Below are 27,167 nucleotides of genomic sequence, written 5' to 3'. Positions count from 1 at the left end.
TAATGTTTTTATTATTTATAACATTTTATTTAAACAGTAGCAATATATTCCCTTATATACAGCATCACAACATTTCGCAATATGTTGAATCGTAACCCCTGTGATATTGAGATACATATCGTATCGCATTGCCAACTTCTTGCCAATACACAGACTTAATTGGAAGTAGCAATGAGTTTTGGCTCTCAGACAGTGTACTTTATAGGTATTTTTCTAAGCTTTTCACCCAAGAATGGAATGTTCTCCTCATGTTTTGGAGGGAATGTCTTGGAGAGATGCTTGGAGAACTTTCTACAGAGAGCACAGAGGCTGTGGCGTGCCGGGGATTCTTTTAAGTTTCTCCCAAAGGCAGCAACAACAACATAAATCATGGAAGGCGTAAACAAAGCCATGCGAGGTAGGAATGTGGCCGGTGGTGTGACTGCTACCTAAATACCCCAGTAGTCCCAGCACGGAAAACATTAGCCTAATAAAAACCCCTTACTACACACTCCCCCACAGGACAGATTGGGGGGAATTCTGCTGGAGCCGATGGGCGGGAGGGAGCGTTCCCTTATCTTTCCACCTACGACATCCCAGTTTTATTTTCAGACGCTGGTTTCAACATGGAATAAATCATCACACACTGCCCAGTCCCTCTTCCAGCAAGCCTAGCCTCACTTACACACACACTGAGACACAGAGACACAGAGAGAGAGAAACCCACACACCCACACAGCAATAACACACCCACAGGATAGGCTGTACTGGTATTGCGAACAGACACTCAGGAAACAGGAGAGGGAAGCAGGGGATGTCTCCACAGCCCCCTCATCATGACAGCACTGAGAACATACAGCTACTACTACTACTACTACTACACTACTACACATTAAAGAAATGATACATGATAAGAGAAAATGAGCATGCTCAACACAGCATTAAAACAAGAGGATAAAAAAAGAGCGAAGACTTACTATTGCTGCAGGTCTGAGGGTGTTTCCAAGGGGCTGAAAGAGGGGGCACTCTGCAACAAACCAAACAAAGAAGTCATTGATAGCTCCACAGGCTCAACTCTCTGGCAGTCAGAAAAGGAGAGAGCACATTAGGGGCGGTCAGAGCTGCTGGACGCCTCGGACTGGTCTGCTGTGGTCAGAGCTGGACCTCCTAGATCCTCGGGACGAAGTGTACGAAGTGCAGCGTGGAGGAGAAAGCCTGTATTTTGGCCCACATGCAAGTTAGGGGGGGAAAACAAGCGGCTGGAAGCAAAGGGGGCGGGGTTAGTGGGGGCTATGAGGGGCGCCCATGTTGGGAGGGGGCTGTGTTGAGAGCAAGTGGCTCAGCCAATCAGCTCCTGTCTCTCAGTGTAGCCTCTCTTTTGTCTGCTATTGAGTCACTCTCATTACTAGCTGAGCAGACCAGCAGACAATTAACCAGCTGGTGTGGGAAGCAGGCCAAATTACACGGGCAGAGTCACAGTACACACACACATACAGTACACACACTCACATACACACACACATTTTCCAAATAGCATGCATTGCGTACACCCATATCTGACATCCTGGACATATGCACAGAGGTGACATTAATAGTGCGTGAAAGGAAGTTTTCATTTGGCCGGTACTTTGGCGGCTCAAGAGCCGGGCCAATAAGAGGAGCGGCTATTATTACCAGGCAGCTCCGACTCCAAACGCAAGAGCAGAGGGCTGCTGCGTTTTGAATGGTTTAGAGTCGGCTAATTTTAGGGCACTGTTTCTGTTGCTTTTCCCCAAGTGGACGTCACAGAGTACAAAAATAACGCACACCAGCAGCTCACCTCGGAAAAAAAAAAAAAAAAACTTGTTTGCAAATAAGATTGCACAATCCCGACCAGCCGCCGTCCCTTTTGAGGACAGCGGCCTGCATGTCTGCTCCCCCCTTCAATCTGCCCCCCCCACCCCAATTCAGCCAACAGATGAAGAGATGGGCCCTATGTTCCTGACCACATGTCCCATTTGTTGCCAGGGAGGAAAAAAGGATCACGAATAACCTTTGCACACAAATGTCAAGCTTTGTATTAGAATTTCAATCTGGCAGGTCTAAAGACTCTTCTATTTATAAACTCTCATGTTCCAGAAGCTTCATTCTTCAAGGGTAACTGACACATGAAGCTTCTGATATCAGTGGAAAATGGCCCTTCTGTTCCCTTCCTGTCTTGTCTGTCTGTTGGGTGACTTGTGAAGGAGAGGCGGCGTGAGTTCATACACAACAGCTTCAGGCCCAAGTGGCAAATTGAGGCCAGCACTAGTGCCGCAAATAAGCAAACAGGAAGCATGCATGAGGGCCTTATCTCAAACAGTGCGTAATGAGGCAGAGATACCGAGATAACACAAACGCGGTGATAATGATGACTGAGTGAAAGGAAATGACGAAAAAGTGAAAGCTACTTGCAGTCTGATTGTAACAATGGCAAATATACTGTAAACTCACTTTCACACCAGATGACCAATGACACACACTGCTGTGGGCTAAGAAACACTGGTAGCTGTGTTACGCTCTATTAAATCTATCTAAAATAATATAGACTGGCAGATAAGTGCATAAACTACATGTATGAAACGTGACCTATAAGTAAAGATTATTATCGGTATTATTATACCACTAATGCATTTTATTAGTCTTGTGATGGACTAAATTTAGAAATGGAATATTGCAGGCTGATAAATGACCTCAAGTGCTCCAAGGGTTCTTTAACAAGACAGCAGTTCAATAAAGAATCATGACAAATAGAAGAAGAACCCTTCGGATGCCTGATATCTCAAGTGTCATAGGACATGGGAGTAGATAAGTGTTCCATAACATTTGCCATCTACCATGTAAGCTAACTGACACTGACCTGTGGGATACGTGTGTGCTACCTTCTGCATTGAAAGTGGGAGTAATTTCTGTCAGTTGCTTGTTTTTTACACAGTCAGTTTAAGCCAGATGCCACAAGTCATGATCAGTACTACTACTGCACTGTCCACTGTGAGCGGTAATGCCTTTGCTGATGTTTTGCCTGTAGACATATGACATTGTGGATATTTACATTCATACATTTTTTACACTTTATATCAGGGGTGTTCCATATCATATTGTATGTAACACTATCACTTACATTTTTAAACGGCATTATCGCAAAAATATTGTATTATTATTTTGGGCCCATATGGGTCATAAGGTTACAATCTTTTTTGCTGTTTGTAGCAAAAGATAAAAAATCACACTGTTCTCATTTACCATTAAATATCTACTAAAGATAGATTATATCTGTCAATTATTAGTTATTTACTTAAATCCTGGATTTATGGAGCACATTATTAGTATCATGACATGCTGGATCATTGACTTCTGCTACAATCTGATAAAAAAAATCTCATTTAGGGGTGTGCCATATCATAGTTTTTATGTAATAATTTTGCCAAAGAAATTGTAGCAGAGGTGTAATTTTAAAATAAACTATTTTTGAATTCAATGTTTTGCCATGTCACCAAGCATATTGTTATTGCAAAAATACCCTGAAATATTGTGATAATCACTTAGGGCCATATCAGCCACTACTACTTTACATAACATAAACAACTTTGGAAAACAATAAGAGACAAAAAATGTTTTTTTATTTTTTTATTTTACAAAATTGAAAACCCCTGGAATATAATTTAATAATCAAGAGGAAGATGGATGCCAAGCCATCAAACCAAACTGAACTGCTTGAAGTTTTGCTCCAGGAGTGGCATAAAGTTATCCAAAAGCAGTGTGTAAAACTGGTGGAGGAGAACATGTCAAGATGCACGACAACTGTGATTAAAAAAACAAAATTATTCCACCAAATATTGACTTCTAAAGTCTTGTTTTCTTTGCATTAATTGAGGTTTGAAAGCTCTGCATCATTTTTTGTTATTTCAGTCATTTCTCATTTTCAGCAAATAAATGCCCTAAATGACAATAATTTATTTGGAATTTGGGAGACATGTTGTCTGTAGTTTATAGAATAAAACAACAATGTTTATTTACTCAAACATATAAGTATAAATAGCAAAATCAGAGAAACAGATTCAGAAACTAAATTGGTCTTTTACATTTTTTTTTTTTTTTATTGGACTGCTTTCTTATGCTTAGTCAAATATGTCCGTTATATAAGAGCTGCTAAGTTGCAACCTTATATAAACATGGCCTAAAGTAATGTAAAATGCAAGACTGTGGATCCACAACCAGGGAAACAAGGAAAATGCACATTTTGCAGTAAAATCTTCCCTCAAAGAAACCATTTAACTTATCTTTTAAAATGCCAAGCATCCTAACACTGCACATCCCCGGAGTCTTGGATATGACGGGAGTGCAGCTTCCCCCCACTGCTTATAGGTTTTACAGAGATAAGACCAGAACATCGCTCCCTGATAAACATTTAAGTCTGCTGTAAATATCTCCTTTATTTCATAAGCCAGAGACAGAGCGTGCTGCCAGCGGTGACCTCACACTGGCTAAAGAGAGCACGGGTAAGGCCCTCTGCCATCCACCACAGCCTGCTGCTACCAGCCAGCCAGCACAAACTCACAAGAGTTTCCCATAGTGCTCTCTTTCTGCAGAACACCGAGAAAGCTTCAGCTTCAGACAACAGCAATAGACAGGACAATGACTGCTGCCAAAAGAGTCTGAAAAATGGATCCATAAATTGTCTCATAATGAATAGGTCTACTTTTAATAGAGTGTAGTGGTAGCCAACTGAATCATAGTTCAGAGGATTTTAATCAGTTAAAATGGGAGAGTCATATATTCTGCCAGTCTAAAAGCTTAGAGGAATATCCCTTAGGACAAGTTGTTAGCAGAGGAGGATATTATTTATTAGTTACATCTGTTCGTTTGTCTCTTAAGTAATATTTTAATGGATTTGTACTTTTCTGAGCATTTTTAAGTCAATACCTTAACCCTCTGGGGTTAATGAATGTGCCGGCAAGTCAAATTGATGCTTTTTTGAAGTTTTCATAATATCTTTATGATGATACAGAAAATAATTTAAAACTTACTTCATTAGGGATTACTATAAATAGCCTTCCAATCAAGCTGGTCCCAAGTGATTTCCTGAATGTTCATTGAACAGTTGAGAGGCAGATGGCAAACACACAAATCCACCAATTAGCAAAAGTCAGAGGCATAAGAGGAGTTTCTCAAATGCACTGTATTAACTGCACTATACTTTTTTTCCATAAAAAAATTGAGAAATATTGAATTGGACACAACTAGGCATTCATCAACACCAGAAGCCTTTAAACTGTTATACATAGTTTTTACATAAAAGTATGCTATGCTATGCTATGCTATGTCAATACGGGTCACATGGCTCCTGTCAGCCGTTGTGGTGTTATAAGCTCATAATTTTCTTTTAAGAGCCAATAATTAAAGGAAATTCACAATGTTTATTTTTCAAGTAAAATTAAGCATCTAAGCTGTTTTTTTCACCCTGCTTAAGTCAGCTACTTAAAATGTATACAATTAAAATTTGTGTTATAGTACTCAAGACTCGTTTCAGTCTCGGGGTACGGTGTGATCGGAATTTGTTTTCAAGATGAGTTAGGTCCAATGTGTCTATCTGAGGTAGCGTTATTAATCAAATTCAACATTTTTATTTCCTATTGCTTTTTCCTATTTACTTTAATAGTCATATTTAAGGGTGAACAATACAATACAAGAATAATACAATACCAGATCAGCTCTGTATATTCTCCAATGGCTTGAGTGATTGGAGTTGTTGAGTGCTGGCTAACATTGTGGATATAATTGTTCCTTCCCATGATGGCTTAACTGGATATGTATTATTAGTATTATTATTTTTAGCATACTGTTGTAGCATTCATGTTTTCACAGATAATACTAAACATGGGTTTTCAGTTGATATTATGGGGTTCTAAATAAGTATTAAGAAGAAATTACACAAAATATTTTTTATCCAAAAGGTATAAAGTGTATATGGTTATGGATATGGTTATGATTTAGGCTGTATATTATTTATATTGTGTATATTTACAAAAACAATACCATGCCTACATCTGTTACATAAAAAAGTAGTTTTGTATATAACTGTGTATATAATAATCCTCTGTGATGTCTAGGAGACATTTTCTTGATACTTAATATGTGATGCACATAGAAGATTAGTTATAATTTGACGCTGTCCTGTCTGAACATCATCAGGGTGGTAAGTTCCATTGTTCTGAGTATTAAAGTGAGCGGGTGGAACATTGTGTTTTCATGGGCTGCTTTCCTAACAGGTGTTAGGAGATGACTCAACAAAATTTACTACTTTTCTGCTGTATAAATAGCAGGCAAGAGTGCTATGTGCCGTAGCCTCACCCCAGCAGCAGCTCTGTGTCTCACTATGAAACGTGAGACTCAAAACCATACATTTCTCTTATCTTCTGTAGGAAATAAGCTGTTCCTCCCAGAGGACTCCTTCCTTCCCTGTGTCTGTTGTCAGTGCAGACTAAAACAGATGTAAATATCCAGCACAAACGGCTCACATACGTAACAGAGGTGACATACCAGATGATGGCAAACAGCATATGAGTAGCCTGAGGCTGCACACCCCGGAGGGGCTCCTGTGGGGGTGTTAACAGTAAGTGGTCCACAGTAGTCTCAAATAAGCCCCTCCCCCACATATATAATGCACCCATGAGGGCCATTCCCTTAAGTGAGGAGTCATCTGACATTAAAAAGCAGTCACACGGGTTTAACCCTGTGAACCCCTTTAACCTTGTCTGTAGTCCCACACTTCATTACTACTGTAATTGACATCCCTATAATAGGCCCTAAAATAGAGCCCAGTGGTACTCCACAAAATCTGCTCAATGGTGAATGGCTCAAAAATAGATTGTGAAAACGTTTCCCCCAAATATATTCATGCTGACTCTTACTTAACGTACACACATACTGTAGCTCAGATTTTTTTATCAACTTGATAAAAAAGCTCATTCAAACTTTGTTAAGTTAGATTTGCTTTACCCTCGATAACGGAATAATTCATTTAAGGTAAAAAGGGTTCAACTGACCAGACAGCTTTTGACCACACGTTCTCGTGCCACAAAGTCATTGTGAGTATTCTGAGCATGTCATCATGCAACTAAAGTTAAAACTGTGTTTCTTCTAAGCCCTTTTTCAGTTGTGGTCCTACAGATCTTACAGGATTTTACTGCTCTGAAAACACCCATCATTAGTGTGTTTGAGAAGAGGAAACATTAAAATGAGAAATGCAGGGTTTGGATTAGGATTGAAATGGGGAAACTCTGCTTTATTGGTCTGTATTAAGCATATTTGTATGGAACTGTTCTTTTTTGACTGATAAAAGTTGTGAATTCAGCCCTTAAAAAAAGGACTAAAATAGTTGCCAGAGGAGAACTACTTCTGGTTCCTTCAAAAAACTTTCAATAAATGGTTCTTTTTTAAAACTGTTTGTAAAATTAAGTGTTAAGAACCCTTTGCAAGAATAAATGTAAGTGTATAAAACAAACAAAGGTTCTAATAAGAACCCTTAAACTGTTTAATAAGCTTTACATTATATTGTAAAAAAGCCAACTTAATCCAAGTTAATTAAGAAAAATGTCTTAAGAAAAGCCTTAATCAATCTTAGTCAATACATTTAAGCTGAATTGACGAGAAAACATTTAGATAAATGTGATTGCAAGGTATTTGGTAACACTTTATTGGAAGGTACCAACATAGGGGCTTTATAACATATTCATTATCATATGTCTGTAAACTCAACATGACATAGGATGTTTTATGAAATAAATGAGATTGTACTGACATGAGAGGAAAGTATTGAACATCATAATTTAACCTTCAAGCAAAGGTATATCACTTTACTTTATGGGTATTAAATTTCTAGATAAAGCTGAAAAACACTGTTGAAACTGCTGACAGAGACTAGGACTTTAAGAGTTTATGAGACAAAAATGAATGTATAGAGATTTAAATGTATGTACATATAATTAAATATAAAAATCCCATATCCAACATATGTAAATGTTGATGCTGCTTAATTTTTAAAATGCCTTGGGTCTTATTTTAGTGATCTACAGGAGAACTGTCAACTGTGCACCGTGCAGCTTGATTTAGAGCATGTCAGTGTGTCTTTGCTATCGTAACAACAGAATAATTCTCTAGATTAATCATTGGTGTGTTTTGGGCGTAACATGCAATGAACCAATCAGCACCTCAGTTGCCATTACCTTTGAGAGCCAGGTGAGCTCTGATTTGGCGTGTCCAATGCTTCTCAGCAAAGGAAACTGTCCATCGACAAACATATATTCCCAAGCACCATTGCTATTTAAATGATGCAGGAGCAAGACGTGAAAGAAGACTGTTTGTGAGGTGTAAGATAGCAATGAGCATCACAACGTTCCTTGTTCAGGGTGTAAGATAGGCCCCCATATATTACGCTGAAAGTACTGGCATATGCTGTTCATAAATATTCAACTACTGCTTTATAAATACATTATTAAATGCTTATGAACGTGTTATAAAGCAATGATGTAGGGAGCATTCAAATAAAGTGTTACCAAATGTTTTATAGCACATGCAAACATTCTTTAAACCTTTGAAAAAGATATGTGAGATTCAACCCTTTCGGACTCTGTGTCCATTACAATTTGTTGCACACAACACTAATTAAAACCTGTTTTAATCACAATAGAATTTTTTTTATAAGCCAATAAAACAATAGCTTAGCCCTGCCCACTGCACTGGATAAAAAACAGCATTAGAGCCAAAGAGGCAATTAAAAGAGCTTATTTTTACTAATTGTATGAAATTTAAAACATTTTTCCATGTTTATTTTAGTGTTTAGAGATGGCTCATGAACAAAAAAGTCAAAATCAAATCTAAAATAAAAATGTTCAACAGGCTTTCAATCCAATAGACATAAAAACAGTTATAGTTATTTTAGTTAATTGGATTTAATGTTAATATAGATTTTATTTTATTTTATATACTATTACAGTCTTCCTTTATGTGCATTGCAGACAGAAAACAGCAGGTCTAAAAGGGATAAAGAAACTTTTAAACATTATTTTTTAAGGCAAAAATCTAGCTCATCTGGGGTTCCTGAGCACAGGTTTGTGAATCTTCTATGGAATTTCTTACAACTTTTTGATAGCACTTTTATTTTTTTAAGATTGTAAGATTGTAACAAAGCTCAAGTGTCCTACTTTGATACATAATGTTGGATCTAAGACAACTGCCTTAAATTACCCCTTCTGACCCAAGAAGTGTTGGAGTAATTCACTCTAGACGTGTGAATGACGCCACTGAGCACATGTTCAGGCTCTGACACATGGTCTGCCTGAAGTCATCAAAGCAGGATCTCTCACAACCAGTCCAGAGAGAGGAAAAACTCCACAAGCTCCCACAACGACACATGCTGAGGGGGGGTGGGACTGTGCCTTCAGGAATCTGACATCATCCAGACTCTGACTCAGACAAGCCTGTGCCTATTCACAGTGCTGACACTGGAGTGAGTTACATACCAAACATCTGAGCAAATCAGAAGAAATTATTACCTCCAGTTACTTGAGGCATCCTTATTTAGTTGTTCAGTTCATCTTATGCTAAGTGCATTAATACAAAATTCATATTGAATATTCTGCAGCAACAAAACCTAACAAAAAGCAGAATGTACATAAATGTACAGTTCGGCTGCATTGAAGGTCGATTAGATTTCCTTTCAATGGAAATTCTCCTAGATATGCTTAAAAGCATGTTTATTCTCCCCATATATCAAATATGGTCAATCAGTAGTGGTGCCACTCTCAGTTCATCTCACGGTACAATGTTATAACAATATATTGCCTATGATAATCAATGTGATAAAATACTCCTAACTAAATAAACATCAGGAATTATGGATTTATTGGTCTCAGTTTTACTGAATTTTATAATCAATATTATACCACAGTTAGTTCTGACCCTGAAATGTGATTGGCTGAGAGGTGTTCTACGAGTACCGTTAACAGCCAGTAAAGCACTGTAAGCGAAGCTCTGTACTACTTACTCCGCCACATACTCACCAACCTAGCAACGATGCAGCACTTACAAACCAAACAGCACAGCTACAAACAGAGCAGCAATGGAACTATTTTAACTTGCGGAGTGCAGCAGTGCCAAAATTACACGTTATAGCATGAACCTCAAGTGTAATATTGCTTAATTCTTTACTTCTTCGCAAATATTAATAATTCTTCACTGCAGGTTTACCCTATTCATTTGATTAACGCCACCACATGGAGTTCTATATATATAATGGATAAAATTAGATTATCCCAGTCAACCTAAATTGTAAATGCTTATTATATCCATTGTGTAAGAATGAGTGCAACATTTTTTTGCATTACTGCCATAAATACAAAGCATGTTTGAGCTCCATCTTAAGGACAAACTGTTCACATATACTTATTGACAAGCTGAAATTTAAGTAAAAGAAATATATAGACTGACTTTACTGCTAATGTTATTACAATATATTGCAATCTATTAAATCGTTTCCACTGTTTTGTGATGCATAATGAATTGCTGGACGTTTTACTAAAGATACATAGTGCACTATGGAGTTCTGGTCCCAGAGTGTGACAGAGCAATGACGAAGACTTTATCCTTTCTATTTAATGTAATTGTACCATCAAAACTACTCCCATAGCTTTATAGCTCCTGAGCAAAAACAATAAAAGAAATAAAGAAGCAGACTTTCTCTATAGTGTGAGACATGAAGTCACATACATTTCCTCCTGTTTCCTCTCTACAAGACGAGCTGTTATTCCTAGAAGACTGCTCCTGAGTCCAGGCTCTGTCATCTGTCAGCAGGATCTAAAATAGATATATGAACATCTAAAAGGGAAAAAGGTCACCTATATAACAGAGTTGGCATTCAAGATGATGGTAAACATGACCAGTGGCCTCAGGTTGCACTGCCCAAAAGGACAGTGAGGGTGTTTACAGTATTCTTTAAATCAGTGACAAGGGTCACAATATTGTATTTTAGCCCAACAACCATTTCATAATATTACTAAAGTAGTTAGATATCCATGGGAAACAAGATGTATTTTTTACGTTTTACATAAAAAAAGTCTAAATTAGAGTGGTTGCTTTAAACATGGTTGCTCTTTTCTCAACTTTTCAACCACTCAACTTCAGCTCTGAAACAAAAAGAGATCACTTTAAAATGATGAGGTGTGGCATAAAGTTATCCAAAAGCGATAAAAAAGTGATTAAAAAACAGGGTTATTCCACAAAATATTTATTTCTGAACTCTTAAAACTTTATGAATATGAACTTGTTTTCTTTGCATTATTTGAGATCTTAAATGCTCTGCATCTTTTTTGTTAGTTCAGTCATTTCTCATTTTCTACAAATAAATGCTCTAATTTTTTTTTATTGGAATTTGCGAGAAATTTTGTCCGTAGTTTTTTGAATAAAACGCTAATGTTAATTTTACTCAAAATATAACTATAAATAGCAAAATCAGAGAAACTGAAACTGAAGTGTTCTCTTATTTTTTTCCAGAGCTGTATATATTTTATCCCTATAAAGATAAAAATGTGATTTATCTCACAGCCCTCTTTTTTAAATCAAAGCTAAAGAGTTTTTTCTCAACCAAATCCGTATCTGCAGGCTCCTTCAGCTAAGAGTGCACAGAGCCGATCAATCTGTAGGGTACTGTGTCCTCGAGCTGAAGAGAAGAGCAGTATGCTATTTACTCACAGGTGCTGAGCTGCTGACAACACGGCACAGGCACGCTGCCACTGATCGCTGAGTGACAGCCGTTCCTCCTGCATCAGATGCACCGACTGCAAACGCAACCACCATGACTTTGCTAAAGGAAGAAGATCTCCTGATTCTGCCTTTAAGGACGAATGAAAAGTTTGCAGAGTAAGCCAGAAACTACTGAACAAAGTTTAACAGCTACTTTTGAGAATGAAATTGTGCAAAGAAAAAAACTCCAGGATCACAATCCTACTTATAAACACAGGAAATAAGACTATACAACTGACACTGCTCCCAGTAGACCACATACACACACATACTACACAATTACAGGACGCGGAATTTGATATTTTTAAATATACCATAACAATGTGCAATATATACATATGCAATATAGGTTTTACATGTGCATGTTATTATTCTTTAAATATATTTTAAAGGCTTTTTATTTTGTTTATATAGAGTGTTTTGGTTTCCGGGAAAGCGATTAAGCCTAATCATAGACTTTATTTTCTACCCTATAAATAAAAAAAATAATAAACTTGTAATAAACCCACATTTTTTTCTCCTAATATATATATAGTAACATTGTGAATTTTACCATTGTGGGACTAATAAAGGGTTATTTTATGTTGTCTGAAAGTATGGGGCAGAGTAGCACAGGGACAGTACAAAGTTGCTCTAAAATGTTTGCAGAATACTGTTTCAAATTATATATTAGAAACATACAGTGCTGGCAAAAAATTACAAACATTTATTCTTTCATTTGGATCTGTAACTTTATTTCCTCTGAATGCTCTTTAGTCTCCAACATTATACCTTTCAATCAGATTCACAATCTTACTAATAGTTTATTAAAAGTTTATTTTAATATAATTTATGTAATTACACCGGAATAGAGGTGGAAAATCGAGTGGCTACATATTCTCATCCAATTTTTACCTAAATATGAGATCTGCCAATAACAACAGTTCCTGAACTCAACAGTTCTTAAACTCAACAGTACTGAACTCAAGCGACAGACTAAAGACCTCTAATAGGGAGTAGCATCTGTATAACTGCCACTCTAGATGTGGCAATTTGCCAAAATTTGTAAGGGGAAGGACAACATTTGGGAGAACTGCATTACTCATGTCGATTTTCCTGTAATATTACTCTACTGCCTCAGTCCACGTGCGTCTTTTACTTCTAGTGATGGTTGTTTTTAGACCACTTAAAAATCACGAGTTTCTTTGATTTTATCAAATTGAAAACCTCTGAAATATAATCAAGAGGAAGATGTATGACCACAAGCCATCAAACCAAGTTGAACTGCTTGTATTTTTGCACCAAGAGTGGCATAAAGTTATTCAAAAGCAGTGTGTAAGACTGGTGGAGGAGAACATGCCAAGATGTATGACAACTGTGATTAAAAAACAGGGTTATTTAACCAAATATTGATTTCTGAACTCTTAAAACTTTATGAATATGAACTTGTTTTCTTTGCATTATTTGGGGTCTGAAAGCTCTGTATCCTTTTTGTTATTTCAGCCATTTCTCATTTTCTGCAAATAAATTCTCATTGACAATGACATTTTTTTATTTGGAATTTGGGAAAAATGTTGTCCAAATTTAGAGAATAAAACAATGTTAATTTTACTTAAACATATACCTAAAAATAGCAAAATCAGAGAAACTAATTCAGAAACTGAATTGGTCTTTTATTTTTTCCAAAGCTGTATATGTAAATCAAATAACACTTTCTCCAGGAGTCAAGGAGAAAAATAATAAAATAAATAATAAAATAATAAAGAATTCTGCTTTAAAATAAAATATTACAGCAAAAAATATCATAAACTGCTATTTAGGATTCAGATAGGTTTAACAGACACGGTATATACATAATGAAATGTCATCTGTAATGCAATGCCAACTCTGACTAGACAAGACAAGAGAAGATGAACTGGATGGGAAAGGAAAAATTAGATATGGTAAGAATAAGAATGAAGGTGAAGGACAGTCTTAAACAGAGCAAAGTCTGAAACTGAAATCCGGAAAAGCCACAGTGAGTTCTCTGATTTAACACACATGATTCAACTTAGCAGCTAATGACCAACTTCTTTACAAGTTGAATCCGATTGTGTTACAGCAGATTAAACACTTAAGTCTGCAGAGTCTAAAACTGAGGCCTTTCAGAACTGGAGTTTGAGGATTTATTAGATGTATTGAGATGCAAGAGATACAAACAAGTGGGGGTGGTGTTCTTATTTGTTACAAGAATCAATTCCTTAGAAAGCAAAGCAAATTTTTTCAAATATCATTAATATGTATAGACATTTTTGTTTCTTAGAGAACTCCATCGAGAGATTTTTTTAGTAAAACATCACCACCTCCTTAAATGAGCAACAATGTCTTGGCTTTGCCGATGAGAGATACTGTAACTTCAGGCGACATGAGTGAGACAGGGCTGACAAAACATGGAGTTTTGCTAAAGGGGAGAAGCTGACACAGATGTAGATGTAAAAACTGTCCTCACAGGCAGACGCAGGGATGTTTAGGGTGCCAAATTAAAAAGGTATGACATGCATTCTCTCAATTATGGGTCAGTTTAACTCAGATAACTTACCGGTTTGCCAAATTCCATCTCTGAATAGAATCTATACCAAGGTTCATTCTCTATATCTACATCTTCCGGGCTTAAGTCCTGAGTTTACAAAGGCATGGGCACGAGGAATGGAGGACAAAGAGAAAGAGAAAGAGAAAGAGAGAGAGAGTTCAGACAGTTCAGAATACAAAGAACATTAGACTGAATGATGCATTGAAACTACATTGAAACACTCATGAAATATTTTTTAACAAGGATCGTAAAAAGCAAGTATCCATCAAAGGATACTCACACAGGGTTTGTAGGAAGATGAGGTGAGGTTAGAACTGCTAAAGCTAAATTAGATTAGATTCCTGCTTGATGACTGCATGTTTCAATGTCTGGCTTATGTCAGTAGCCATGAGAACAGAAAACAGGAAATGAGGTACTTCTTTAGACAATCCAGTAATGATGGAAAGAGGCTCTCAGTAATGGTCTAATGGAACAACACCTATTGTATTATCTGTCCTTTAGTTCTCTGATTCAAATACATGGTTCTTTAAGTGAAGACTGTGCTGTTCAACTGAACAGAATTACACTTATCTTATCAGCTCCACTGACCATGTAAGAGCACTTTGTAGTTCTATAATTACAGACTGTAGTCCTGTATCTGTTTCTCTGCACACTTTATTATTTTCTTTCCTTTTATTTTCTCTGCAACAGGTAGGACCCCACAGAACAGCTATTATTTGGGTGGTGGGTCATTCTTATCACTGCAGTGACACTGACATGGTGGTGGTGTATGAGGTGTTAGTGTGTGTTGTGTTGGTATGAGTAAATCAAACACAGCAGTGCTGCTGGAGTTTTAAACACCTCAGTGGCACAGCTGGACTAAGAGTAAGAGTTCTGTGGGCAGCATACATTTACCCCTTATAAAGGACAGCAGCGCTGCTGGAGTTTTTAAACACTTTGTCCACTCCTACCTAGGGTTGCAGCGGTAACCGGTTTCACGGTATACCGTGGTATTAAAATGCACGGTTATCATACCGTGTGTGTTTGCTTATTACCGGTAAAACGCAAGCCAGCGGAGAAAGTCACCCGTGCATGCGCAACTCTGCTCCGCTTCAGCTACTCAGCACACAGCGGTGAGAACGGCAGAAAGTGCATCAGACTAGAGCTTAGATTCTCTGCCCGAACCAGACCTGACCCGAGGACCGACCCGAAATCGGGTCCGTTCGGGCCGAGATTTCCCACCACATTCCTCGGGCCGGGTCGGGTTGGGCTCCAGAAAATAGTCTGAGATGTAGGCATCTGTTTTTTAATTATATATTTTATATTTAAATAAAGCTCTGGTGTGATAATCACAATGTTAATGCTAAGTAACCAATTATTATTGTTAATGAAAACGAACCAAATAACGAAAACTGAAAGTGAAACATAACTAACTTATTTATAAGCGCTGTTTTCACTCCCGCAGTTCTACAGCGGGAGGTGTTGTGCCGATTCTGTCCGCGAAGCGGGAGTCGGATTGAGCAGGGAGTCGGATTCGGCATAACAGCGGCAGCGCGGCTGCACCTCGCGGTCCGCGGTGTTAGTTGTAAGCGCTCGCGCTAGCCGCAAAATACGACAGAAAACACTGAGAAACTGCAGAATTATGAATTGGACTAAAATGAGCACGAGGAGATAAAAGAGAACCTTTACCTGTGAGTAGCTCACATCAGAACACGCAAATCTCTCTCTCTCTCTGTGTCTCTCTCTCTCGCACGTGAACTTCTCCGCACTGTGTTTAGCTGTTCTTAAAAATCATTTTTATTAAATAATAGTTCTATGCTTCTATGTTAGTGTTAATTAACATAATTCTGATCATATTTCGCTCATTCAAACAGCCTGAAAACAGACTTGTAATCTTGTAATCAACAAGCTTGTAATCAATGTGGCCGTAGTCACAGCTAAAGGAGGAAATACATCAAACCTGTTCTCCCATCTCCGAGAACACCACCCCGCTGTGCAGCGCTAAGTATGTGTTTAGTTTATAATTTTAATCTGAACCTAAATAAAACCTCTTTGTAGTCGTGCACAACCCATGCGGTAAGCGCCCGCAAAAGCGCTGAGTTATCCGAAATTTGGGCACGCAGGTACAGGCGTGAAGTGCGTGCTACGATGGATTCACGTGTCCGTGTAAAGGTCCTGGCCGGACTGGATGTGAAAGACGCCATTCATTTACATGCGTTAATTTTCAAATTCTGACGTGCCTGTTTTTCATATGTTGAAGGTTTTAAGGTGTGAAAGCCTTAAAATAGAAATCTCTATTGTGAGGATCATGTCAGAAATAAATCCCCTCTTTCTGCAGTATCTGGTTATATACCAAATTTTTAAATATATATACACTCTTAATGCCCTTAAGAGTAGTGGAAAAACATGGTTTCCTTCACCTGATGGTGTAGTTTCTACAATAAATAGTTAATTGAACAAAAAAACTTTGTTGTAATTTCTTTAAGGGTCAGTTTAATAATATATGTAACAAACTGTGATACCGTGATAACCGTGATACCGCGGTATTTTCCGAGACGGTTATCATACCGTGAAAATCTCATACCGTTGCAACCCTACTCCTACCTATTAGACACTCCTACCAAGCTCTGAAGCTCACCAAAACTCAGCTTCCTGGTGTCACTAAATTATTTTAAACTTATAATTTCTAACCACCTAAACTAAAACAGACTGTAACTGTTTTAGTTGAGTTTTCGTTTTATCCTTTTATTTATTTTGTCTAATTTTTATCTAATTTTATATTTTACTTTTAAGACTTTTTTTTATTTTATTCAATTCATCTCTATATTTGTTTTATTACTGTTTTTGCTTTTGGCCTTTAACCTTTTTATTTCCTTTATTTTGTCCTTTTATTTTATTTTATTATACTTTCTTAACTTATTATTTATTTATTTTAGTTCCATCAATTACCTTTTTTTATAATTTAGGTGTTATTTTAGTTGTCTATTTTATTTTTTGTGTTTATATTTTATTATTCTAATTCTTTATCTGTCTGTTTTATTGCTTTACATTTTAGCCTGTCTGCATATTATTTTATTTCTTCTTAATTAAATCTTATATTGGTTGCTTGTTTTTATAATTTAAACATATTTTTCAGGCCCTTTAATTTTGTAAATGCTTGGCTGCACTGAAAATGAGGGGTTCCCCCATAATGTATTCTGAGTGGAAATAAAGGTTGAGTTATTAATTGATTGGTAAGGATACAGAGAAACAGATACAGGACTACAGTCTTTAATTACAGACTTATAAAGTGCTCCTAGATGCTCAGTTGGACAGTGAGCGTAGAAACATAATATTGTGACTGAACTGAATGTATAATAAAATATGATTTTGCCTACATAAGAGCTGACCTAAAGCCATTATAATAACTTTCCAGATAATTAGACACAGTCTAATCTCCAGGTCTTTCTCCTCCTCTCATATGAGCAGCAACTCATATCAAAGCGACTCAGAGTTGCTGAATTTTGATATCTCCTGAATGAAACTCTGATTGCAGCACTGTGTCATCAGCAGCATTACATAATAACAGCCGCTCGCTCTCTGAGTCATGCTCGCAAAAGTCTGAATGATAAAAAGTCTGGCCCAAAAACACACAAAGACCCTGGCAAGCTCAGAGAGGGAGGCGTTCTCCATCACAGAAACCCGAGTCCTCTACTACGCCTCCTCTTCATTATTTATTCATGATTTCCCTCACAGCTGAACAAAGTGTCATCTTTACACGAGTTGAACCCACTCCACAGGACCAGGTATGGTAAGGAAACCATCATGGTTTGAGCTGATTTGAACAGAAACATGTGAAAGATGTATAATTTAATTGTAAGAGTAAGAATAAGAGTGACTTACACTCTTACAATTAGGAGAGAGTCGGGTACAATCCAACACAAGGAAAAAAAAATTCTGTCTTTAACATAGACTTTTTATGTTATTAAATTACAGCTATTATTGGTTACTTTGTAGTTTTTCTGAAGAAAAAACTCTTTTATGACTTTTTTTTACTTTTTTTTCCATTGTCAGCAATGATGCTCATATTTGCTCTTCTACTTTAAAATAAATTTGACACAAATAAAATGGATTTCAATCTTTTGAAAATAGCTATTTTTTTATACTGTTTGGAAAGTGTTTCTGGTTTCGAAAAAATATAAACAAGGAATAAATCAACTGTGGCTTCCTCAATTATTGAGACTTTTTAGCAACTGTAACTAAACCTACTTCTTGTTTCAATTACTATGGCCTATGGGGTAAGCCGAAACATTTGCACTCACTCGCCTTCAGCTAAATTATTCACAAGCGGCAGATGCTCCAGAAATATATAATTTATATTTATATCATGTATAGCAGATTGATGATATTTAGATGTGCAGTTTGCCTTCTTTTATTTAATAATGCTCTTATTGAATGTTTGACTGTGCCACAATCTCTCCTATATACTAAATACCATAATTTACACAACATGGACAGCTTTATTGACAGCTTTATCTTCTGACTATGTGATACAATTACAAATGCACACTTTTAAGGGCAGTTCCCCAGATAAGGTATTAACCTTATTTTCCTTTCAACAGAAAATCTCAATTAAAAAATGCAGTGTAGTCAGTAAGACTAGGCTTAATTCCTGTCTCGAAATTTTATGTATTGACTTGCTCTCATTTTAAAATACATGTGTATGTACTAATTTATTAAAATATACACAGAAGGATCTATTACTGATTATTATCCTTTTAAAATGTAATTTTAAGGAGCATCCAAAATTTGCACATGTTTTTAGAATACCCACAGAATTCTCAAGGGTAATCTGCTTTTTCTTATTGCAAATAATATCTATATTGGGCAGAATGGATAGATAGGTTTATTTAATTATTGTAGGCTTTCACACTATCCATATTTTAAAAAGATAGTATTGATATACACTTACAATTACCCTAAACCCCATTTTAAGCATTAGTTTCATAGTCCTAACTGAATAATAAGGCTTAGGTGGCAAAGCTATATTTTAAAGAGTTAAGAACTTCAGACATAGCTTCCAAGTACAGAACACATCCCCGTAACTGATGAGGTCGTGAGTGATTGAAATGAGATCAGCGAGACGGCTGGGGTACGGCCTCAGCCTGTGCGGATGCAGCCGTGTGCGCTGCCCTTGTAAGCGAAGCAGGCAAAAACACCAGCCCTCACAGCGTCACCCGGCATGCACACACACTCCCCCAGCAGGCCGAGCACACGTAACACACGCACGCACACACAGACGCATCGTACCGGTCTCTCCACCCTCAGCACTGAAGACTTCCCCGGCTCGTAGTCGAAGATGCTCCTGGGCTCGGCCCGGTACTTCCTGGTGTCTACTTTCTTGTCAGGGGGCTCCCACTCGTTCCTGCAGGGAGGCACAGACCAGAGAGCCAATCCTGCGTGAGGAAGAGAGTTGCCATGGCAACCAGCAAGGGCAAGCTCTGGCTGAGCATCCTCCTGGCAGCGTCCTCTGAGCACCGAGGCTGGTGATATAAAGCTACCATGCACTTTGTGTAAATCGTTGCGTTACATTAAAAAAAAATAACATTTCTTCCGAATTGGTTACAGAATTAACACTGTAGAAGCCTGTTCATGGTTTTACTGTGGTACACCTTTTCTCCACACTTACTCACTCTGCACCCTACACTTTACGTCAATATGTTCTTCACTATGTTCAGGCTATGGTAATTTATAGATTGTATCCAGATTGATTTTTGATCATATGGACAGCCAAAAAACACATAAAATCAGATGATTCTGAGAGTGATTGTGAGAAGGTGCTGTGATCAAATAAGACAGAATTTGAGCTCTTTGGCATTAACTCAACTCGCCGTGTTAGAAGGACAAAAAATGCTAACTATGACCCAAAGAACACCCTGATGTCCCCACAAAATGTTCACCGTATCAATAGGAGAATAGATAAAGCCATGTAACCTAAATGTTAAACTTAAAAATGGGTCGTAGCTGGGTCTTCCAGCACGACAATGACCCAAAACATACAGCGAAGGCAACTAAGAAATGTCTCAAAAAGAAGCACATTAAAGTCATGGGGTGGCCAAACCAATCTCCAGACCTTAATCCTATAGAAAACTAATAGAGGGAGCTGATGCTCAGAGTTGCCAAGCCACAGCCTCAAAATCTTAATGATTTAGAGATGATCTGCAAAGAGGAGTGGACCAGAATTCCTCCTGACACATGCACAAACCTCATCAACTCCATCAACTTCAAAAAAAATCTGACTGCTTTTTGGACTCTCACTGTTAAAATGAACTTACTTTTAAAATTATAGACTGTTAATATCTTTGTCAGTGGGCAAACTAACAAAATCAGCAAGGGCTCAAATAATTATTTCCTTCACTGTACCAGTTAACAGATAGATGCCTGTGCTGACCAACATTACACTTGGAGTGATGTGGGAAGAGAGCGCCATCTACCTACCCAGAGAGAGCATGGCAAATATTGATCTCTCGGACTCTCCAAGATTCAAACCAGCATTCCTTGGATCATAGTCAAAACAGTGCTTTGAAATGCAATTACAATTGGATTTGTAAAAATATATCTCAGTCTGCAGTCAGAACATAGCCTTACTGTCATGCTGCACCTGCCAAGACTACTTTCCCACTTATACATATACATACATCTGGATTCACATCTGTCCATGTCTATGCATACTGAGTAATGTAAAAGTAAATCTGTATATTCATAGTGTAAATGTGATGTGAAAATAAACCTGATTTTAAACTGGATTTTATTTTTAAATTACTCTATTAGGCAATCTATTAGACTAACCTCTGTGGCCGTAGGGAAGACGTTCGGGTTGGCACAGGGACCCTTCTGCCTGATTGAGAACTTCCCATGTCTAATGCGCTTCTAGAACGAGGAACACTTCGCTCTAAAAAAAAAAAACACATCAAGCAAAGGACACACGTTCAGTTCAGAGTTAATAATGACAGGGTCCTTACACCATTTTAAAACTCAAATTTAATGCTTTTCAAGACCTTTTTAAGACCTCGATAAAATTAATTTAAGACACAAAAATGTAGTCATAATTTCTAATGTTAGCTAACTCTTCATTAATCTTAGCTCCCTGCCCGGTTACGTTAGCTAGCTCTCCCCATAACTAGTTCTCTCCCTGCTAATGTTAGCTTGCATGTCGCTAATGTTAGCAATAGTTAGCTAGCTCTCCACTTACCTTACTTCTCTTCCTGCTAATGTTAGCTAGCTCTCCACTTAACTTATTTCTCCCCCCACTAATGTTAGCTAGCTCTCCACTTAACTTATTCCTCCCCCCACTAATGTTAGCTAGCTCGCCGCTAATGTTAGCTAATGTTAGTTAGCACTCCGCTTACCTTAGTTCTCTTCCTGCTAATGTTAGCTAGCTCTCCACTTAACTTATTTCTCCGCCCACTAATGTTAGCTAGCTCGCCGCTAATGTTAGCTAATGTTAGTTAGCTCTCCACTAACTAACATTAGCTAACATTAGCGGCGAGCTAGCTAACATTAGTTACTAATGTTAGTTAGCTCTCCTCTTAACTTATTTCTCCCCCCACTAATGTTAGCCAGCTCGTCACTAATGTTAGCTAATGTTAGTTAGCTCTCCGCTTGCCTAAGTTCTCCCCCCACTAATGTTAGCTAGCTCGCCGCTAATGTTAGCTAACGTTAGCTAATGTTAGCTAACGTTAGCTAATGTTAGTTAGCTCTCCGCTTAACTTAGTTCTCTTCCTGCTAATGTTAGCTAGCTCGCCGCTAATGTTAGCTAACGTTAGCTAATGTTAGCTAACGTTAGCTAATGTTAGTTAGCTCTCCGCTTAACTTAGTTCTCTTCCTGCTAATGTTAGCTAGCTCTCCACTTAACTTATTTTTCCCCCCACTAATGTTAGCTAGCTCACCACTAATGTTACCTAATGTTAGTTAGTTCTCCGCTTACCTTAGTTCTCTTTCTGCTAATGTTAGCTACTTAACTTAACTTATTTCTCCCCCACTAATGTTAGCTAGCTCTCCACTTAACTTATTCCTCCCCCCACTAATGTTAGCTAGCTTGCTGCTAACGTTAGCTAATGTTAGTTAGCTCTCCACTTACCTTAGTTCTCTTCCTGCTAATGTTAGCTAGCTCTCCACTTAACTTATTTCTCCGCCCACTAATGTTAGCTAGCTCGCCGCTAATGTTAGCTAATGTTAGTTAGCTCTCCACTAACTAACATTAGCTAACATTAGCGGCGAGCTAGCTAACATTAGTTACTAATGTTAGTTAGCTCTCCTCTTAACTTATTTCTCCCCCCACTAATGTTAGCCAGCTCGTCACTAATGTTAGCTAATGTTAGTTAGCTCTCCGCTTGCCTAAGTTCTCCCCCCACTAATGTTAGCTAGCTCTCCACTTAACTTATTTCTCCCCACTAATGTTAGCTAGCTTGCCGCTAATGTTAGCTAATGTTAGCTAATGTTAGCTAATGTTAGTTAGCTCTCCGCTTAACTTAGTTCTCTTCCTGCTAATGTTAGCTAATGTTAGCTAATGTTAGTTAGCTCTCCACTTAACTTATTTTTCCCCCCACTAAAGTTAGCTAGCTCGCTGCTAATGTTACCTAATGTTAGTTAGCTCTCCGCTTACCTTAGTTCTCTTTCTGCTAATGTTAGCTACTTAACTTAACTTATTTCTCCGCCCACTAATGTTAGCTAGCTCTCCACTTAACTTATTCCTCCCCCCACTAATGTTAGCTAGCTCACCGCTAATGTTAGCTAATGTTAGTTAGCTCTCCGCTTACCTAAGTTCTCTTCCTGCTAATGTTAGCTAGCTCTCCATCTAACTTATTTCTCCCCAATTAATGTCAGCTAGCTCGCCGCTAATGTTAGCTAATGTTAGCTAATGTTAGTTAGCTCTCCGCTTACCTTAGTTCTCTTCCTGCTAATGTTAGCTATCTCTCCACTTAACTTAAGCTAATGTTAGTCTCATGGTAAAGATATTACGCATAAGGTTTAAAAGTACAACATTATTATTACAACATTTTATTATTTACAGAATATTGTATTTTAGAAGTAGTAAACAAACATACTCACCATCTTCACGTACATGAGAAGGACTGTCATCTGAAAAAATGAAGGAACATCAGTAAGTATCATAGCCTACACTTCACTGGTTCTATAAAGATTTATGTATTCATTAAATATTCTTTTAATAAAAAAGTATTTTAATCAAAAAATATTTTAATAGTTATTTACCCTTCTATATCTCTATTAAAGACATAAAGCCTCATTCACCAACATTAAAAATTATTACGGAAAAGGCCCCCAACAAACCTACTGAGGTTCAATAATATAGACCACCTACAGCAAAGCATCCTGTGCGGCTAATTTGCAGTAGGTGGAAACGGCATGGATTAGCATGGCATGTAGAAGCCATTATCAGCTGATCAGCACCTACAAAGCACAGCTCTTGTATTTTAAGCTCAGTCCAGCCAGCAGATGGTGCTCCAGCTGCAGCAGTGATCTGCTCAAAGCAATGACCGGCCTTTAAACTAGGAGCACTTTCTCCCTACTTGTTTTACAAGCTGTGAGGATGGGAGAAAGCATCAGGAAAATCAAACATGACTTGTGCACTTTATAAATCTGCTGCAGAGAAGGCGTAGCAGTCAGTATCCCACCACTCTGTGCCATTTTACCACATACTTAGACCCTCTCAGTTTGCTAACTTTGTTTGGAGAGCAACAGTTTCTTTAAATCCATTAGGCCTGTCCTGACTGTTTCAATAATTAAACAGAGTGCTTCCCTAAAAGCAGTGCTAATCTAAAGCACTCCACATACATTAGAGCTCTAATAACAGCAGCATTAATCAATGCATGATTCTTAAATACAGCAATGTCTCCTTGGATGTCTTCTGTAATTATGATCTACCATAAAAGATTGATGGGTTGATTGATGCTTGGAATGTAACTATACAGACAACCAAGGTGATACTCAAGGAATAAGAACACCACATACAGCACTGGTTTATCATCTGACTGACAAAGACCCTTACCCTCACATATAACTAATATCTGGATTGTCTCCTAATAAGATATATAGCTCTGGAAAAAAATAAGAGGCCGCTTCAGTTTCAGAATTAGTTTCTCTAATTTTGCTATTTATAGGTATATGTTTAAGCAAAATGAACTTGTTGTTTTATTCTATAAACTATGGACAATTCTCCTAAATTTCTAAATAAAAATATTGTCATTTAGAGCATTTATTTGCAGAACATAAGAAATGGCTGAAATAACAAAAAGATGCAGAGCTTTCAGACCTCAAAAACAAGTTCATATTCATAAAGTTTTAACAGTTCAGAAATTAATATTTGGTGGAATAACCCTGGTAATTAATCACAGTTTTCATGCAGTTTTACACACTGTTTTGGATAACTTTATGCCACTCCTGGTGCAAAAATTCAAGCAGTTCAGCTTGGTTTGATGGCTGGTGATCATCTATCTTCCTCTTGATTATATTCCAGAAGTTTAAAATCAAAGAAAGTCATCATTTTTAAGTGGTCTCTTCATTTTTTTCCAGAGCTGTATTTAGAATTTTGGACCAAATTATCTTTATTGGGTTGTGTCAAAACACAAGAGTTTTATGTTGCCCCTGACCAAATACCACTGCTATGAAATAGAGATTTTAGAGCATGCTTTGTGTTTAGATGGAAAAGGAAGGTGGATTTAAAGACAAATATTGCTTCCAGTGTTGCTGTGTTGTTTAACATCTCTTAAACACTAGAAGTAGAGTATAATAAAGAATGCTGAGAAACAGAAGGACTACAGTGCTCCGATACAGTAAACTTAAGTGTTTAAAAATTAACAAGTTGGACAATAATTGATAAAAAAATTTAATATGAATGAATATGGGAGTAGAAAGAGGTAGAGGGGGTGTAATGTTGTTTAATACAAAGATGAGGTGACAGTGAAGGTTTAACATATGGAGAAGGAATTAAGGTGTGGTCATTCTCATAAAATTTAGTTAAGTCATATCTCCACTAACTGCATAAACAAAAAGGTGGTCTCAATGTTATGGCTAATTGGTGTAAGATCAAGGAATGAAGGGCACATTGCTAAGTGTCTTTAGCAATAACTGACCTTTTAATAAAAAGTAATGGATTATAATAATTTGAAATGTTTATCTGCCTTGTGTCTTATTAGCCCAAGTGTAAAATGTGCCAGTCCTGACTCTGGAACAGTAAAGCAGTGAGCGCTGCCCGAGCGTGATGAGAAGGAATATTTGCAGTAAGCAGATGAGGCTGAAACTAATGGTACCTCTGGTTTTCAGTGGCCTGTCATTGCTCTCAGGGAATATGTAGGTGGGACGGTATGGGTTTTCCTCGACGGGTTCTGAATAAGGTGGATGATAGACAGAACACACACTGAACAGCATGAATACACACGGGAAAGAGAGATGCAGCACAAGTTGGGTCTCACACAACGATCAATACACAGTGATACACTATAAAAAGAGCAGTCACGGTCACCGGGAACAGCTGTTTACCTGTGACTCTGTGGATTTGTTTGAACATGTTTTTGTACCAGTCCTTGGACTTCTCGGTGTTCTGTAAAACATTACGCAACAAGGGTCACACACTGCACCTGCAGTGCACTGCACTGCACTGTGGTGGTATTACATCAAGATAATTCCTGGATTAGACACTAGACTGCTTTTCAATAGTGAAGTTACTCTACTGCTGAAAAGCACTGAATCAAACCAGATGTAAAAAAATATATATGTAAAATAATTAGATCAATAAAAGAATTTAGGAATTAGAAATAATTAATCTTTTATGCATTTACAAAAGTCACACAAAACCCTGGTATCTTCATTTTAACATTTTTTAATTACTTTAACATAATTGTCACTTTTGACATAATTTAAAATAATTTCTGGCACTTGTTCTTTGTGTCAAAACATTAATAGACCAATAGAATTAATCCAAAATTACATGAAGAAATGTTCCTCACACTGTAAATTTGCCATGTTGAAGATACATGACTTTTGTACGACATAATTTGATTTGAATATACAGTACATTTATAACAAAAGATTGCTTTAGTACAATTTAATTTTTAATTGTTTTATTTATTTATAAGTGATAACTTTGTGGTGACAAAATACTAAAATATAAATATGTTTTATTCAATATTTATTAATAAAATATACTATAATATAAAAGAATTAACTATAATAGTATGTTAGTATACAAGAACGGTGTTCCCTCTTACCCGCACTGGAACTCTAGGCTTCTCCAGCAGGGCAGGATACGTTGAGTACGCAGTCATCCTCATTCTCTTGCCCTCCATGTGTTCAGCGGGGGCAAGAGGGCCGTCAGGTTTTGGTCTGAGCTGACTGTCGGTGGAGCTCTGATCACACCCTTTGCTCTGCTCCGCCGCGCTGTCTGCAAACCAACACTGCACACTGTCACACTCAGAGTGAACTACGGGACACCACAGCCAAAACACACCAACCTGCAGCTCATGACGAGACGAGAATGTTTTTATTTTAGGTTTTAAAGGTTTAAATTTAACATTTTAACCTTGTGAATTTATGTAAATCAGTAAATATTATGTTACACTTTATTCTATAATCACTCTTACCTATTTCTGAGTGACAAATACACATTGGTATAAAATGAATTTATGGTCTGTGATGGGAATTCTGATTCATATTGACAATAATACATCTTCTTACATGAGTCTTACATTAGTGGGAACACTTCCCAACATGAATTTCTGAAACTTAATGCTCAGTTTGTGCAATAATACAATAATACAAATCTACTGTATTAATTACTGTAATTAGA

At 37.3% G+C, this 27,167-nt stretch overlaps 1 protein-coding gene across 6 annotated transcripts in view; it reads right to left on the bottom strand.

Annotated features, from left to right (window-relative positions):
- The window catches only part of LOC103044549 (sorbin and SH3 domain-containing protein 1), an 86,600-nt gene that overhangs the window by 28,866 nt on the left and 30,567 nt on the right, over positions 1-27,167 (bottom strand). For 5 of the 6 annotated variants that reach the window (XM_049481775.1, XM_049481774.1, XM_049481776.1 and 2 more), the window contains exons 7-14: positions 26,590-26,762; positions 25,862-25,922; positions 25,633-25,707; positions 23,414-23,443; positions 21,152-21,254; positions 19,613-19,727; positions 14,354-14,431; positions 957-1,006 (exon numbers count right to left, since the gene is read on the bottom strand). In XM_049481775.1, coding sequence (XP_049337732.1) covers positions 957-1,006; positions 14,354-14,431; positions 19,613-19,727; positions 21,152-21,254; positions 23,414-23,443; positions 25,633-25,707; positions 25,862-25,922; positions 26,590-26,762 — 685 coding nt within the window. The remainder of the gene's footprint in view (positions 1-956; positions 1,007-14,353; positions 14,432-19,612; positions 19,728-21,151; positions 21,255-23,413; positions 23,444-25,632; positions 25,708-25,861; positions 25,923-26,589; positions 26,763-27,167) is intronic. The other variant, XM_049481777.1, reaches the window with a different exon arrangement.

This window comes from Astyanax mexicanus, chromosome 7 (genome assembly GCF_023375975.1).
Source record: "Astyanax mexicanus isolate ESR-SI-001 chromosome 7, AstMex3_surface, whole genome shotgun sequence".
Classification (NCBI taxonomy): Eukaryota; Metazoa; Chordata; class Actinopteri; order Characiformes; family Acestrorhamphidae; genus Astyanax; species Astyanax mexicanus.
This window is presented reverse-complemented; position numbering and strand designations above follow the sequence as displayed.